Genomic DNA, 17,907 nt, shown 5'->3' with positions numbered 1-17,907 from the left:
TCTTGGTAAGTGGCACATATTAAGGATGAATGAAACTTACACCTGTCTGTTGGGACCCCTGCAGCATGCACACATATACACACACTCCCCTAATTAAATGGGGATGGGACTTGAGCATCTATCTAATGACAAACAGGTTCATGAGTAAGTGGGGGAAATAAATAAACCAAACGGTCTGCAGAGGGAGAGGTCAAGCTGGGCTGAGCTGGGCTGGACCCAGAGTGATTCAGACTCCACCACAGAATGGGTGTCTCCTGGGATAGCCTAGCAGGACAATTAAAACCCCTATAAATAAGATGGGTTGTCAAGTCTCCAGTATCCTCTCTGGCTTCTGAATCTTCTACCCTTTCCTCCTTAAGCAGGTAAGGCATTCATGGGAAGGGGGAGTGGAGAGGGGAGTGGGTTATGGCAGTATATACAAGGCTCTTGGTATCAGCTATAATGTGTTGGGCAGGGGAGGTCTGAGACTGCTCCCTGTGCATGACATGCCTGGGTAGAACCCTGCTTTCTTTTTGGCTCTATCTGAGAATATGATGATAGCTGGGGTGGCCCACTTCCAAGACTTTAAAATATACATGCCTTTGTTTCAGCATGTCCTGGGAATCCCAAAACTGAGGGCTAGGACTGTTGGTAGATAGCTTAGTCTCCCATAGTGTAGTATTGACCTTTCATGCAAGTAAGGCAAGACCGAAAAGTTTAAAGCTCATTGGGACGCAGGCCCTAAACCACAGGGCCACAGTAACACTAATGTCTCATTACAGGGAAATGCCCTAAGGAACTTATCATGTCCCATACAATTCATTGTGCCATGCATCCTTATAGGCATCACTGTATGCTTTTGGAAGTCCAGTGTGTTTTGCAGTTAGGGCTTCTTGGAGGCTTATAAACCCAGTAACCAGAATTTTTACAGCACAGGAAGAAAAATCATTGAGATCCAGATCCCAAAAGACCTTAGTTTTCCAACATGGCCAGTGTGAATCTAGCTGATTATATACACTTCCTCTCGTCTGTGCAGTTAATTTGGCTTGCTATTTTTTTTTTAAAGATTTTATTCATTTGACAGACAGAGATCACAAGTAGGCAGAGAGGCAGGCAGAGAGAGAGAGAGGAAGAAGCAGGCTCCCCGCTAAGCAGAGAGCCCGATGTGGGGCTCGATCCCAGGATCCTGGGATCATAACCTGAGCCGAAGGCAGAGGCTTTAACCCACTGAGCCACCCAGGTGCCCCTGGCTTGCTATTTTTATCAGTAATAGTTTTTATATTAATTGGTTCTACTTTATAAGCATGCCCCAAATGACCATCCATGCCAGAAGTACATGCTGGAATTTGACATCCCAGAAAGTTTGCTTGGCCCATGGCAAGCCTCTAGCCTTCTTCCCCACTTGAGCAAGGGCTGTTTGAGGACTAAGGACTATTCAGTGGGGTCTATTTAGTTGGTGGAAAATTATGTCTTACTATACTGACTTCTATGGGCCTCCTGACCTTCCTTCCTTTTTGTTCTAATAAAAGAGTTTCAATCAAGCAAGTTCCACCTGGAGTAGGGGATGGGGCATGTAAACCACCTGCCATATGTTCTTTGTTTCTTAGGAAGTTGTCACTTTTCCTAGTTAGAGACACATAGTTTGTGTCCATCTCCCACTGTAGTAAATGATATTTGGACCCTGAATGTGGGTCAAAGGGAGTGAGGGGTATGGCTAAGAAGGGGCTCTACCACTTCTTAAACTTCTCTCCCTGACCAAAGGCCAGTGACCAAAAAGAGCCACTTGCCCTCTGGAAATGCTATCTCCTGGTCTTCATCCTAAACACAGGAAAAATCTTCTTTCTTCTTTTAGGTTTACCAATTTTTGTTAAAATGGCTCAGCTCCTGAACAGCATACTCACTGTGATCAAGGTGTTCCAGAAATATGCCAAAGAGAATGGGAAATGTACCTTGCTTTGCAAGAAGGAGTTGAAGCAGCTGCTCTTGGCTGAGTTTGGAGATATCCTCTGGGTAAGATGCATAGACTCTGGCCCCATGAAGTCAAGTGTGAATGACTCTGACACCTGAATCCAGGGCTTGATGTTTTTCATTTGATCTGGTCATGCTCCATCCACCCTATAGGTAAAGATTTTCCGGAAGCTCCTCAGTATTTCTCTCCCAGGAGACACACATACTCACAGACATGCACACACACACACACAAACACACACACACACACACACACACACACCCCTTCTTATAGCTGGGCATGACAGAAGGGAGCACAACTTCAAACCAGAAATAATTTCTCAGAAGAAATTCTAGATTTGTATCTTGATTTCTGTCCACACATTTTCTCATTCACTCATTCATTCATTCAATAAAGAGTGATTGAACACATATTCCATTCCAGCACCATCCCAGCACTGGGAATGCAAACATGAATAAAACCAGCTTCTCCTTCCTCTAGGATCTCACAGTGTAGTTGGAAAGTAGGTTAAAAAAATAATTACAACATAACATGTGATGGGATAGAATAATCATGCCCACATTGGTCCAGCAAGAGATGCAGTTCTGAGGACAATCTGATCAAAGACTAGAACCAAGCCCAAGCCATTTCAGATTAATGGTTTCCAACCAAGGAAGGCTCATTCAAGAATGAAGAGGCTGGGGCATAGACACTGGCACACACTGTATCCACAGGAGAACAGCTGATTTTGCTCTTTGTTTTATCTTCTCACAGAGACCAAATGATCCAGACACAGTGGAAACCATCCTGAGCCTCTTGGATAAAGACAGAAATGGACATGTTGATTTTCATGAATATCTCTTGTTGGTGTTCCAATTGGCTCAAGCTTGCTATCATAAACTGGATAGTAAGTCATGTGGAGATAGAATCTCCCAGCAAAAAGTGGAGCAGGAGGGAACACAAGACCATAGGTTTCCAGAAAATACAGGCAGGCAACCCAGGCAGAGGCATGAGGGAGAAAAGCAGGTCTCCCACTGCCTTCAGTCTGAGAGACAAAACCAGGATGCCCACCAGGATCAGTCAGAGAGACAGGATAGGGATTCCCACTATGGTCAGTCTGAGAGACAGGATAGGAACTCCCACTATGGTCAGTCTGAGAGACAAGATAGGGACTCCCACTGTGGTCAGTCTGAGAGACAGGATAGGGACTCCTACTGTGGTCAGTCTGAGAGACAGGATAGGGACTCCCACCATGGTCAGACTGAGAGACAGGATAGGGACTCCCACTATGGTCAGACTGAGAGACAGGATAGGGACTCCCACTGTGGTCAGTCTGAGAGACAGGATAGGGACTCCCACTATGGTCAGACTGAGAGACAGGATAGGGACTCCTGCTATGCTCAGTCAGAGAGACAGGATAGGGACTCCTGCAATAGTCAGTCTGAGAGACAGGATAGGGACTCCAGCTATGGTCAAAGATGGAGACATAAATCTAGCAGTAGCCAGCCTAAAAGACAAGGATATATTTTTGCCTTAAGTCAGTATGACAAACAAGTTCACAATTCTCGTTATGGCCAGAAAAACCAACAGCAATCAGGCTCTTATCATGGACAGTCTCAGAGGTTGGATCAGGAATCAGGCTATGGTCAGAGAGATAGACAAGAATTGTACTTTCAGTATGGCCAGACAGACAGACAAGACCAGCGTTCTCACTATGGCCAGAGAGACAGACAAGGCCAGAGTTCTCACTATGGCCAGGCAGACAGACAAGGCCAGAGTTCCCACGATGGCCAGGCAGACAGACAAGGCCAGAGTTCCCACGATGGCCAGGCAGACAGACAAGGCCAGAGTTCTCACTATGGCCAGAGAGACAGACAAGGCCAGAGTTCTCACTATGGCCAGACAAACAGACAAGGCCAGAGTTCTCACTATGGCCAGGCAGACAGACAAGGCCAGAGTTCCGACGATGGTCAGTCAAACAGACAAGGCCAGAGTTCTCACTATGGCCAGGCAGACAGACAAGGCCAGAGTTCTCAGTGTAGCCAGACAGAAAGACAAGGCCAGATTTTCCAGTATGGCCAGAGGGACAGACAAGCCCCAGGTTCTCAGTGTAGCCAGACAGACAGACAAGGCCGGAATTTCCATTATAGCCAGGCAGACAGACAAGGCCAGAGTTCTCACTATGATCAGACAGATGGACAAGGCCAGAGTTCTCACTATGGCCAGACAGACAGACAAGACCAGAGTTCCCACTATGGTCAGACAGACAGACAAGGCCAGAATTCTCCCTATGGTCAGACAGAGAGACAAGGCCTAGGTTCTCAGTGCAGTCAGATAGATAGACAAGGTCAGAGCTCCCACTATGGTCAGACAGACAGACAAGGCCAGAGTTGCCATTATGGCCAGACAGAGAGACAAGACCTCAGCTCTCACTATGGTCAGGTGGACAGACAAGACCAAGGTTATCATTATAACCAGTCAGATAGACAAGGCCTGAGCTCTTGTTATGGCTGGACAGACAGACAAGGCCAGGGTTATCATTACGGTCAGACAGACAGACAAAGCCTGAGCTCTCACTATGGTCAGTCAGCGATTGGGGTAACAGGGCAAAATAGTTACCTCCAAGGCAGTGAGGGAACAACCAGAGACTCTTATGTTGAGCAATCAGGAAGGTCAGGGAGACTAAGTCGAAAGACTCAAGGACAGGAAGTAATTCAAAATCAAGGGCAGAGATTCCAGTCTAGGGAAGGCCAACAGAACAGCCATCGGGCATGGGAGCCTGAGGAGGATAGCCAACATGACCAACACAAACTCATAGCAGAAATCCAGCAAGAAAAATCACGCAGTTACAAAGGGGGTGACTGGCAGTCAGTTAGTGGCAAGCAGGACCACAGACAGTCCCAGGCCAGGCAAAGTCATAGAGAGGGGCAGAGCCACCAGGCAGAGGAAGAGCAGGGCCACCAAACCTGGGGCAGACATGGTTGTGAGAGTCAAGAAACTCCATGGGAGATGCAGGCCAGGCAAACCCATGAAGAAAAACAAAACCATCGGAGACAGGACAGGCAAACCCATCATGATGAGCAGACCCATAAGAGATGGGACAGGCAGACCCATGAAGATGAGCGGACCCATCAGCGACAAGACAGGCAAACCTATGAAGATGAGCAGACCTACCAGCGACAAAAGAGGCAAATCCATGAAGATGAACAGACCCGTCAGCGACGAGACAGGCAAACCCATGAAGAGAGTCAAAACTGTCAGCAACAATTGGATAGGCAAACCCTTGAGGAGGAAGAAAGATATCAAGGATCCCAGGATCAACAATCTTGTGAGAACCAGCAAGGCTGTGCTAATAGAGAAAAATTCCACATGAATGAGAATAGCCAGAGGCAAGGTTCCCAGGGAAGACACAGTAACCTGACCTTCCATCCCACCCAGACTGGTGGGAGGCCCCCAAGGAGAGAACAAGGTAGAAGTCACCCTACCAAAGCAGCTCCTACTCCCAATCCCCTCTATGACTATGTACAAGAGCAGAAAAGGAATCAGCACTAGGCTGTGCACACACCAGAGCTAAAGCAACTTGAAACCAAGGAAGAAATCCAAGTTTATCCTTACTTCTGTTTAAGATATTAAAAATGTTTGTCTTCCTTCCCTCTTCTATCTACTTGCAAGGATGCTTTTGAGAACTAGTATTCACTTTTAGGGCATTTCTATTCTAGGTTGTTCTAGTTGGGTTAAATCTGAGTGGTAAGTTGGGTGATACAATCAGATCCCAATTTTTATTACTTTGGGGATTTAAATCATTTCCTGGTTTTCCATCTGTGTAGGTAGGACATGGTTGGATCACTGAAAGGTAGAAACTTCTCCCAATAATTCAGAAACAGGAAAGGTATTCTGAAGATGCATATTACAGCCTGAGGACAGGACAGCTGAGTTTTGGTAGCCTTGGGCTCCTATGGACAAAACACCAAGAATTGCAAACCTCATAGCCTACACTAAAATGGAACATGATTAGAGGCTTCTAGGAAAGTCCTCTCTGAAGTCCACAATACCTTCCATGCCCAGGCTCCCACCCTTCACCAGAAGGACTATCCCTGAGCTGCTATCACTACAGCTGACTGGACAGGTTCCAGCTTCATATGTATCCAGTTTCTGATCATATAAAACACAGAGAAAGAATATGTCATCTGCTTGCAGATTCCAACAAGCGAAAACTGTCCATCCATAGCTCCTGAAAACCCCTTAAAGAAAATCTATGGAATTGTATTAAAATACCCAATAAATGATTGGTGAGCAATGATCTCAGTGACTCTTTTCCTTTTTCATGGTGGGGACATTCTATCCTATCTTCACCTGGGTGAAGTTTTCCAAAAAATAAGGCCTCATTTCTTGACTTCTAAGTTGCTTCTGTTCTTTGAGTTCCTGAGCACTGAAGAAAGAAAAGAAGGAGAAGAAGAAAGAGGAGAAGAAGGGGAAGAATGCAAGAGAAAGGAGAAGGAAGAGGAAGAAGAGGAATTAATATGAAACAAATAACAGAAGGTCAAAAGGAATTTATCTAAATACTTTCAGCTCCTTCCACCACAGAGGAGTCAACATTGACCCTTCCCCTCATTCACCTCCACATTCCATGGTCATTAAGTCTTGCCAACTTTACATCCTTCATATCTCTTGGATCTCTTCCCACTTCTCCATTTCTACTGCCTTGAATTTCCCTCCTCTTCAGTGGCTACCAGTGACTTTAAGATGAAGTTCACACTCCTTAGCATGACACCTAAGCCCTTCACCATCTGATCCAGATGACCCACCCAGTTTAGTCCCATAAAAGGGCCCTCCCAGGAGCACCAAATGCTCCAGCCATACCAAAGGCTTAGCCTTTTTTAAGTTTATCATGGTCTTTCATTAACTCATATCTTTAAATATACCGTTCCATAGCCTACAGTACTTCCCCTTGCTTCTGCCAGGTAAAAAATCTGGGCATCCTCTGTGTCTGTGTCCCAACTAAAATATCACATCTTCTGGGCAGCCTTCCTGGACACTCCAAGCACTCCTTCCTTTATATTCCCACTCATTTCTCTTATAACATTTGTCATACACACTATTGTGATTATCACCCTTACCAAGCTGGGAATAAGACTGTATCTTACTCAACTATGTACTCCTCAGTATTTAGTGCAGCCCCCGGTGTCCAGGGGCACTCATGATTATTTGCTGAATAAGTGGGCAGATGGAGAAAATTAGTCTGGCTTCAGGAAAAATTCAGCTAAACAAATACATAGTAATATTTACATAATAACAGACAAAAGAGGCTAAACTTGACCCTTATTCAGTCAAGGATGAAGTTGAATGAAACAATAGTCTTTTTTGATATTTTAAGCAATAGAACATTTAATGCCTAGAATTATAAGAGTTGAATTGTTAGAAATCAGGAAGTGAAGCCTGAACTATTGAGGTCAAGACATCTATAGAACTGTAACCCAGCAATCAGAAAGCTGGAATCCAGAAGCTGCTGGCATTGCTCCCAAATCTGCCTGTCAACAACCATATTCCATAACCCTGTTTACCAAAAGAAATAGCAAAAATCACAGTATCTTCCAAATATTATGTAAACACATCTAATTGGAAAAACATAATTCATATCCAGAACCCTAGCTACAAAGGAGTCTAGGAAATATAGAAAGAGATAAGAATGGATGTTAAGGGCCATTGGATTCACCGTAGGAAGGATATATAGACTCATAACAGCCCCTCCTTTCTTCAAGATTATAATCTAGTAAGAAATATGTATACAGCACACAACCATTAAATAAAGCAAGATGTCATAAGTACAAGAAAATTGCTGTCATTATAGCAATAACCACAATAGCCAAACTATGGAAAGAGCCAAGTTGACCACTGACGGATGAATGGATAAAGAAGATGCAGTATACATATACAATGGAATACTATTCAGCCATCAAAAAAATGAAATCTTGCCATTTGCAACGATATGGATAGAACTAGAGGGTATTACACTAAGTGAAATAAGTCAATCAAAGAAAGACAATTATGCTATGATTTCACTCATATGTAGAATTTAAGAAACAAATCAGAGGAGCATAGGTGAAGGGAGAAAAAAATAAAGTAAGATGAAATCAGAGAGGGAAATAAACCATAAGATATTCTTAATCATAGTAAACAAACAGGGTTGCTGGAAGGGAGGGGAGTTGAGGGATGGGGTAACTGGGTGATGGACATTAAGGAGGGCATGGAACATAGTAAGCACTGGGTGTTACATAAGACTGATGAATCACTGAACTCTACCCCTGAAACTAATAATATGCTATATGTTAACTAAATGAGCTTAAGTTTTTTTTTAAAAGAAGGAAAAAAGAAAATTAAAAAAAAAAAAAGAAAATCGCTGTCATAACACCAAGAAGGGAGTAAGTAACTGTGTGGAAGGACTGAGATAAGCTTACACAGAGGAAAGCATCAAAGCTAGGGTCATGATCCTGGCTGGGGGAGTGGGCATGAGAAGGGTCATGGCTTGTCCTGGGCCTTAAGCTCGATGGGGATGTCCCATATGTTCGCTGCTGTTTAAATGGCATGATTGTTCAGGAGTAAAGTGGGTCTTCTTCACAAATGTTCTCTGTAACTTAGACACTCCCCAGAGAGCTAAACTAGACGGTGGAAAATAAACCCAAAGCTGAGAGATCTCAAAATCTATAAGCTGCTAAGAGTTCTTGGGGGCTTTCAATGGGTCAGCTGGGCAGTGAAGCGTGGGAGGGATTTAGGCATTCTAGGCAGGGGGGACAGCATGAGTGCTGCATGGTAAAGGAAGTTCCAAGGGAATACTAAAGAAAGCTAGAAGGACAAATAAAGCCAGATCACGGAGGACTTCAAAACCCACCATGAAGAGTTTGGAATATTTTCTGTTAATAGTAGGATCCACAAAACTTTTCTGAGCAGAAAATGAGAGGAAAAGAGGAAACCAGCAAAAGAGATGTTTGAGATAAAGAGAAATGCTACTGTAAGGGTAACTCCCCATCACAGGTACAACATAAGCACAGACTAGGGGGCTATCCAGGCTCTAAGGACAAAAGACCAGAAAGGGGTCTACCCTAAAAGGGTGTAAAAGCATGGAGAAAAGATGTTCTACTGCACTGCACTGCTCCTCAGGGGGCAAAAAAGCAGCTCTCTGTATCTAAACCAGAGAGCAACCAACCAAATGTCCTCAACTGGAATAACCAAACAGCAGATCACCCCTTTAAGCACTGTCTCTACTCTCAAACTCTGAGACAATCATACACACCATGAATTTAATTCACAATAGGTCGTCCAAATCGACCCACACCAGAAAGATACCATTCCCTTTATAAAAGACACCTTCCCCCATCGGATTAACTCCTCAGCCACCTTCTCTTTTGAGAAGGTTATCTTGTCCAGTCCTATAGCTCCAAATACCACAACTATTTCTAAGACTCTCAAGTCTTCATCTCCAGCCCTACCTCTTTCCTAAATCCCAGACTCCTATATTCAATCATCTCCTGGCGCTTCCACTGGGACATCAAATAGCATCTCTGTCTTAGCATTCCCAAACAGGAGTCTTGACTTAACTTGTTTCTCCCTCAATTTTCCCCAGTTCAGTAAGTTGGTAGGACCTTCCACATTTCTCAAGGGAAAGCACAGGAGAGACATTTTTTATTGTAATCATTCTCTCCCCCAAATCAAATTCATCAGCAGTCCCTTTGTTTTTATCTCAAAATACAATGTAGCCCTGATCCCACCATTCTTGTCATCTCCCATGTCATCAACCCTCTCTCCACTGTCTTTCTCCTAGAACCCAGCAACAGCTTCCTGACAGAACTCCTTAATCCTCTGTGAAATGGAAGCCGCATCGGATCATTCCCCTGGGTAAAAGGCTAAGTGGTTTCTCACCACACAAAATAAAATCCAGCATTCTCCCAGAACCTTCCTAGTATGGGGCCCTGCCACACCCCCTCATGCACCACTCCACTCTGCACTCACTGTTTTCCAACCATGCTGGCCTTCCTCTGGTGATTCCAGCAGGACAAGCTGGTTCCCACCTCAAAACCTCTGAACCAGCTATTGCTTTGGCTTGGAAGAGTCCTCTCCCCAGCTTTGTGTGACTGGCTCCTTATTTCATTCAAGTCTCAGCTAAAGAGTCACCTCCCAGGAGAAGCTTTCTTGACATTTAGTCTACAAAAGTAGTCCCAGTCACTCCCAATCACATCCCTTTCTTTCTCTTGTTGTTCCCAACATTTTTCACATAGGTTATCTTGGTTTTATGTTACCTGTTTTTGTCTTTTTCTCCCTACTGGAACTTGATACCCATAAGGACACAGATTTTGTTTGTCTTGTTTACTACTGTACCCTCTGCATCAAAAAGAGTATGCATTCAAGGTGCAAGCCCAATGAGTGTGTCCACTGAACACTCCAAAAGGGCTTTGGTATCGGGTTTCAGTCTACATTTCCAGCGTGGTTTCCCACTATACCCCCACATGCCACCTAGATTCCAGCCTAACTGGACAACTGCCCAACCTCCACACCTCTGCTTTTACCATTTCCTCCACTGGAGCCCTCTCCTAACCTCCACCTGGCAAAATCCTAGCTATTCTATTAATTAGCGGCAACTCGCAAACCTGTACCAGTACAGAATTTATTATACTGTACTGAAATGATTCTACATCCATCTGTTTCCCACACCAAGCTGCAAGATCCTAGCAAGCAGATCCTGCATCTTATTCAGTTGTATCTTTGCCACCAAACATGGTGACTGACCAACTGTATGTAAAGGGACTGAGATTTAGGGGCAACCAAGTGGTGCAGTCAGTTAAGTGTCTAACTCTTAATTTCAGCTCAGATCCTGATCCCAGGCCAGAGTCATGAGATCAAGCCCTGCAGATCAGGCTCCATGCTCAGCGCAAAGTCTGCTTAAGACTTTCTTTCCCTCTCCCTCTGCCCTCCCCATCACCGCCACCCTCTCTCTCTCCCTAAAATTAATAAATAAATCTTTAAAAAAGAGACACTGAGATTTAGAATGAAAAGACCTGTATTTGAGACCTAGCTCTACCACTTACTCTTTTACAATCTTAGAAAACTTAGAAAAACTTCTTTATCTCTTTAATCTCAGTTCTCTCATCTATAAAATAGGATTAAAAATTCCAATCGTTGGTTAAAAATAAATTGAGATGACATACATAAAGTAATTAATAATCTGATATCTTCTTGCTTATTTAGTTAGTGTTTATCCTCTCCCCTTTGGCATTATTTTTAATAGAAGCTTAACAAATGTTTGCCATATTATTGAAAAGCCCAGCTTATGTTCCAGCTCCTCCAAGAAGCCTTCCTTGATCCCCCTTCTTCTAAACAATAGTAACCACTTCTTTGTCTTCAAGCAGCATCTTTGGAAAGCTTCTGTGATCATCAGCACCCTCTACATTATTGTAGGTATTGGTGAACATTCTCATTCCCTGACTATATTAGAAAATCCTTCAGAAAAAGGTCCGCACATTGTTCTTTACATCATTGTTAGCACCCAGAACATTCAGAATAAGTATTTGGTGGGTGCTAGTTGAATCAAATTCAACTGAATGGACTCTCCATTACATCAGGCTCTTTCCCTCCATGCCTGGCACCACCACTCTGTCCCCTTTGTTCTATTCTACCATTAGTATGCTTTCATCCCTCCCACTTTCCCTCACAACCCAGAACCAGCATTTCTCTCTCTCAGACTTTCTGTGCCTCCCTGCTCAAGCCCCATTTATTATTTTCTTATTTTTTTATTGAAATATAGTTGGAATATAGTTGTTATATTAGTTTCAGGTATACAACATAGTGATTTGACAATTTTATCCCTTACACAATGCTTACCACATCTGTCATCATCTGTCACTATACATTATTACAATAGTACTGACAATATTCCCTAGGCTAAACTTTTTATCTCTGTGACTTATTTATTGTATAACTGGAAGCTTCTACTTCTTCATCCCCTTCAGCCATTTTGCCAACCCCCACCCACCTCCCCCGCACAGCCCCATTGAAACAGAACTCCTGAGGGGTGTGTAATCTCCCTTCAACACCAACACTTTCCATGACTTGCAGGATCCCAGACTGCGGCCATTCTACTTTCTTACTCTTCACTCTATTTTCCCCCTTCTTTTCCATTGCAATCCAAACACAACAATTCCTATCCCCCAGCTCCTCAAAAGGCCAGTTCCAAACTCACCTTCTGTAATCCTCCCTCCCTCAGTGCTCTGTTGACTTGCATATAATCAGGCTCCCCTGTGTGCACTCTGCTTTCTGAAGCATACACAAATGCTCTTCTGTTGCTTCAGTTATGTCATTTGTCCTTTCCACAGAAGCTATGAGGCCATTAAGAAGCTGATGAGTCTCCTGCTCCTTTGAAAACCCAGCACAATGGATTTGCGGCCTCTGGTGTTGGTTAACTTACTGGGAGACTTACTCAAGCAGCTGGAGCCTAATTAGAATTGAACATTTATTGAGTACCCACTGTCAAAATACATTTTGCACATAAGCAATTTGCATTCTTGAGAGCAAAAGGCACTAGGAACACCTATTAAATAGATAGCAACAGTCTAAGAAAGAGAGCACGTTGAACTGGGAGAAAGAAAATTTGAGTTCTAGTCCTGGTACTGCCGCTAATGCCACATATGACTGGTGCTTTTTGTCCCCATACTGTACGCCAGTGTTCTCGGCCTTAAAATGAGGACTTGGCACAATACCATTTACAATGTAGATTTCCTTAAAGTTGTACTGCTCTGATTTTATAGCTAAAAGTCTAGGTGAATCAGCCTGGCTGATTAAGGACAGTAAATATTCCAGAGGCTAAAAAACACCTTGACACCAAACTGGAAAAAATAACACATGGGGTTCTAGCACCACCTACTGATCACTGGATTCCCTGTGTCTTGAAATGTCTAGAAAAACTATGACTGTTGAGAAGGGAACAAGTCATAGTATGGCGCTGTCTACCCAGTAAACTAGTAAGACTTGTCAAATGGACTCATCAGTTTCTACTACAGCAGCAACTGTCCTTAACTATGCAGAGTATACACATTGTGTGATATGTAATGGAGTGAAGAACAGCAGTTTGGGAGTCCAAAAGAAGTGAATTCCAATCTTGTCCCAACCACTTGAGTTCCTGTATGACTTGAGCCTCAGTTTCTTCATTTTAAAATTCCGATAATAGGATCTTCTTCATAGGGTGACTAAAAGGACCCATGGAGTGCCTGGCATAGTGCCTGGCATGTTCTAGGCACTAGAGAACTGTGGAAACACAACCATGCTCTAAAAGAGCTTGCAATCAGTCAGAAGCAGAGGCAGGTGCTAAGCTAAGCATATAAATAATAATGATTCTATGTACATTTCTGATCACCTCATACACACCAAGGGCTATGACAGAATGTGGTATGTAATAAGAAGGAAAGCACCATGGAGATGCAAAGGAGTGGATCACATGTGGGTGGGGCATGATAAATGTCTTCAAGGTAGAGGTAACCTCTGCCCTGGACTTTAGTGAATGGTTAGGATTGAAACAGGGAGATGGATTTATTCAATCAATATTGTACTCCTCTTTAAAATCTCACTTCAAATTTCATCTCCATAAAGCCACCCCTTACACTTACTTTAGTCATACGCTTTCCATATCACCTGTATGCACCTACTCTTCTCATTACACTATTGTGGCATTCTAATTTACTCTGCTTAATTTAAAGTTCATAATCTGCAAGTCTGTTTTTTTTTTTTAAAGATTTTATTTATTTATTTGGCAGACAGAGATCACAAGTAGGCAGAGAAGCAGGCAGAGAGAGAGGGAGAAGCAGGCTCCCCGCTGAGCAGAGAGCCCGACGTGGGGCTCGATCCCAGGACCCCGGGACCGTGACCCGAGCCGAAGGCAGAGGCCCCAACCCACTGAGCCACCCAGGCGCCCCTGCAAGTCTGGTTTTCACACTGTCTTCCACACACTTCCCTAAAGTCAAGGAAATCATTGTTAGTATTCATTTCTAAGACCTCACAGTGCAATGTCTACAGCATTTACATGTGGAACAGCAGCATTTACACGCTCAACACTGGGGCTGCAGTTCAGAAGTCTCAGATTCATTCATTCATTCATCCAACAAATACTAATGACTATAATTTGTTGGACACTGTGTAAGCACTGAAGGGTTACAGAGATAGGGTGTTCACTATGAAGAATTCACAATCTATGGTGCAGGAAGATAATCACAATTCCATGTGATGGGTCCAAAAGAACAAAGTATTTGCAAAGACAGGTGAAAAATAGCCACTAACTTTCACAGACTTAGTGTACACTGGATACAATGTTGGGAGCTCACATGCCTATTCCATGCAATCCTCTTATGAGCCCTCATAAGTTAGGTGCTTTTTATCATCCCCATTTTACAGAAGAGAAAGCCAAGGCCTAAAGAGATTAAATGACTTCCCCAAAGTGACAAAAATAGAATTCAAATTCAGGCCTGACTTCTGGGGTCCATGTTTTTAAATTATTTTATTATGTCCCAAGCCAGTGAAAAGAGCCTATCTAATGAGTACTGTAATTCATGGAGAAGAATCCGGCATATAACTGCCAAGACTGCTGGTCTTTGCTAAAACAGCCACACACAAGACATGATGCTAGGATGGTGGGGGACACAACCATAAACCAAACTGTTCCTGCCCTCAGGGAGCTCACAGTCTACTGAAGGATGTAATACATATAAACCAATAATTTAATCCAAAGAATATTATGACAGGCTTATAATCAAGCACATGTTCCAAAGGAAGAAAAAATTACATCTGAATGGGGAATACAAGTGGGATTCTTGCTGAAAAAAGCATTTGGCTTGGGTCTTTAGGGATGAGTAGGCTTTAGAGAAATGTAGGTGAGGAGGTGGAATGAAGGTCACCAGGTTTAACACATGACAGATCTGACTAGGGCTTTTAACTGATTGTCATCATAACAGGAAAGTAATGAACTGTGATTGCTTTAAGAAAAAACTTAAATAGTTTAAACCATCACACAAAAAGTAAAAGCAACAAAAGTAAAAATTGATAAATTGGACTACATCAGAATTAAAAACTTCTGTTCATCAAAGGACACAATCAATAGAATGGAGAAAAAAATATTTGCAAAATGTATACCTAACAAGGGGTCAAAATCCAAAATGTACCAAAAAACTCCAAAAACTCAACAGCAAAAAAAGCCCCAAACAATCTAATTAAAAAGTCTGTAAAAGATTTGAAAAGACATTTCTCCAAAGACGGTACATGACCAGCTAACAAGACACATGAATAGATGCTTAATATCACTAATCATTAGGGAAATGCAAATCAAAAGCACAATGAGATAACACCTCACTCCCAGTAGGATGGCTACTATTTAAAAATTTTTTTTGAAATTTTAAAAACAGAAAATAACAAGTTTTGGTAAGGATGTGGAAAAACTGGAAACCTGTGTACTGCTAGTATGTATGTAAAACTGCAGCCATTATGGAAAACAGTATGACGATTCCTCAAAAAATTAAAAATAGAATTATCATATGATCCAGCAAGTACACTTCGGGTTTATATCCAGAAGAACTGAAAAAAGGATCGTGAAGAGATAGTTGCACACTCCTGATATAGCAACACTATTCACAATAGCCAAAAGATAAGAATAACCTAAGTGTCCATTGATGGATGAATGCATAAACAAAATGTGATATACACACAATAGAACATTATCCAGGAAAATTTCCAGGAAGGAAATTCTAATGTATACAACAACATGGCTGAACTTCAAGGACATTAAGCTAAATGAAATATTATATGATTGCATTCATATAAGGAATCCAGAATAGTCAAATTCATAGATACACAAAGCAGAATTGTGATTTCCAGGGATTAGGGAAAAGGGTACTAGAGGAATTAGTTTTAAGAGTACAGAATTTCATTTTTTTTTTTCAAGATGAAAAGAGTACTGGAGATTGGTTGCATCACAATGTGAATGTACCTAACTACATACAACTAAAAATGATTAAGATGGTAATTTTAATGTTGTATATATTTTATTATAAATAAATATTTAAAATTTTTAATTAAAAAAGGTAAAGCAATCTTAGTTTAAATTAACAGAAGTAGTGTTCAGATAGGAAGGAATAGAACTCTCTGCCCTGCACTGCTTGGTCCAGACATCACAAGAGGCAAAGCAACACAGACTTCTTCTGGAAGAGTATGATGAGGATTTCTCTCCTCGGAAGACTTAAAGGATGTTAAGAATTTGCAAGTATCTGAAGATGGTCCCATAGAATAAAAAGTGATTCTACATTGCTTGAGAGTAGGACTAGAATCAATAGGTACAAGTCAAAAAGGAAGGCAATTTTACCCAATTTAAAGAGAAATATCCTTACATTTATAACAGAGTCCACTGTTTTAGGAGGTAGTGATCGTCTCATCACCAGCCCTGTCTAAGAGTTTATGTGACCATCAGTCAGAGTCACTGCAGAAGCACTTCTGCAGTAGAGGGATCTTGAGTTGGATGATTTCTAAGTTGAACTAGACGATCCAACTCTAAGTTTCTTTGTTCTAAGGGTGTCACCTTACATACCCACATAAGCCAGAAATCTCTGCCTTGACATCCTTGCCAAATTGTTTCCCACACTCTGTCACAACCTGGTTTAAAAAAAAAAAGTAAAGCTCTAAGATATTTTCACTCATGTGTCTTACTCCCACCTATGATATAGATGGATGAGGTAGAGGTGAGTCAGATGAAAGATGAAAGAAGCCACACCTCACATTTAGTCTTTCCACGCTTCTGAGCAGAGCATCTGGGGCTTTGAACCACACCACAGTGGCTCTCTTGAGCATGACCAGTGGTCCATGCAGTCACTGCCTATACACTCCCTATGGAAAAGGTGGACATTAGGATGACAGTTCACAAGCAGCTCATTGTGCTTTCACTTCTGCAAATTTGTCCAGGCTCTTCTGGGGGGAAAAAAAAAAAAAAAGGTGCACTCCCAACTCTATCAACCTCATGAGAGAATTAATCCCACATATTTATAAACCACAATGCCCTAATTCTTCTCTCTTCATTTGACTTCAAAGTTCAAAGAAGTTATCCACTGTTTTTTAGAAAATTCCCTCCAAAGAAAGATAGGACTTTCCAGATGACTAGGATCCACATTCAGGAAATATAAGAGGAAAGAGCTTGAAGTAAGATTCAATAAACTACCAAAGCCCTCTCCTCCTTAGAATTTATTCCCTTTGAGAGAAAACAAAACAAACAAACAAACAAACAAACCAAAAAAGCCAGGAAGCTGAAGAGCCATTTCCCCACAGGAATTAATAAGAGTTTTTACCACAAATCTCTGCCCAAGAAACAAACAGGAAATCAGAGTAAGGAAAAGAGTCAGACTCCTTGACCTACTGGGTCTCCACCAGTTCAAAATATCTTGCCCATTGATAAGCAAATTTTATTTATTCATTTGTTTATTCATTTATTCATTCATCAACAAATAGTGAGTGCCTACTATGTTCAACAATCACCTAGGTACCAGGAATACAGCAGTTTTGAAAATCAGACAGAAAAAAATAGACAAAAAAACATGGTCCTCATTGAATTTCAATTGGAAATAAATAAAATACATATTACATCAGATAATGACAAATGCTACAGGGAAAAAGCAGTGGAGGAAGATAAGGAATGTTGAGGGTCATGCTTTTAAACAAAATGGTCAGGAAGGGTCTCCTGAGAAAGTAACATCAGAGCAAAGACCTAAAGAAGTGAACAAAGTAAATGAACACCTGGAGAAGAGCAGTCCAAGCCTAAGGAAGAGCAGCTATAAAAGCTCTAAGACAGCAGCATGCCAGGTGAGTTTAGGAAGAGCAAAGAGACAAGTGGATACAAAACAAGTAAGGGGTGAGTCCCAGGAAATGAGATCTGAGAAGTCGCTCTGCATACCCACTAATCATGCAAGGTC

General features: G+C 42.1%; 1 protein-coding gene across 1 annotated transcript; it reads left to right on the top strand.

Moving 5' to 3' along the window:
* Positions 1-331: 331 nt before the first annotated feature.
* RPTN (repetin) lies at positions 332-5,479 on the top strand. Its single transcript, XM_032843624.1, has 4 exons — positions 332-362; positions 1,832-1,989; positions 2,702-3,042; positions 3,133-5,479. The coding sequence occupies exons 2-4, from the start codon at positions 1,852-1,854 to the stop codon at positions 5,477-5,479; spliced, it is 2,826 nt and encodes a 941-aa protein (XP_032699515.1). The 5' UTR covers positions 332-362; positions 1,832-1,851.
* The last annotated feature ends 12,428 nt before the right edge of the window (positions 5,480-17,907 follow it).

The sequence above is a fragment of the Lontra canadensis genome, unplaced genomic scaffold, assembly GCF_010015895.1.
Source record: "Lontra canadensis isolate GAN:19392208 unplaced genomic scaffold, GSC_riverotter_1.0 scaffold142, whole genome shotgun sequence".
Lineage (NCBI taxonomy): Eukaryota > Metazoa > Chordata > Mammalia > Carnivora > Mustelidae > Lontra > Lontra canadensis.
This window is presented reverse-complemented; position numbering and strand designations above follow the sequence as displayed.

Excerpts from the sequence above, each read along its gene's own strand:
- RPTN (XM_032843624.1), top strand. The coding sequence starts at position 1,852 with ATGGCTCAGCTCCTGAACAGCATACTCACTGTGATCAAGGTGTTCCAG. Across the intron at positions 1,990-2,701 it reads AGTTTGGAGATATCCTCTGG|AGACCAAATGATCCAGACAC; the intron begins GTAAGATGCATA and ends ATCTTCTCACAG. Across the intron at positions 3,043-3,132 it reads AGGGATTCCCACTATGGTCA|GGACTCCTACTGTGGTCAGT; the intron begins GTCTGAGAGACA and ends GAGACAGGATAG.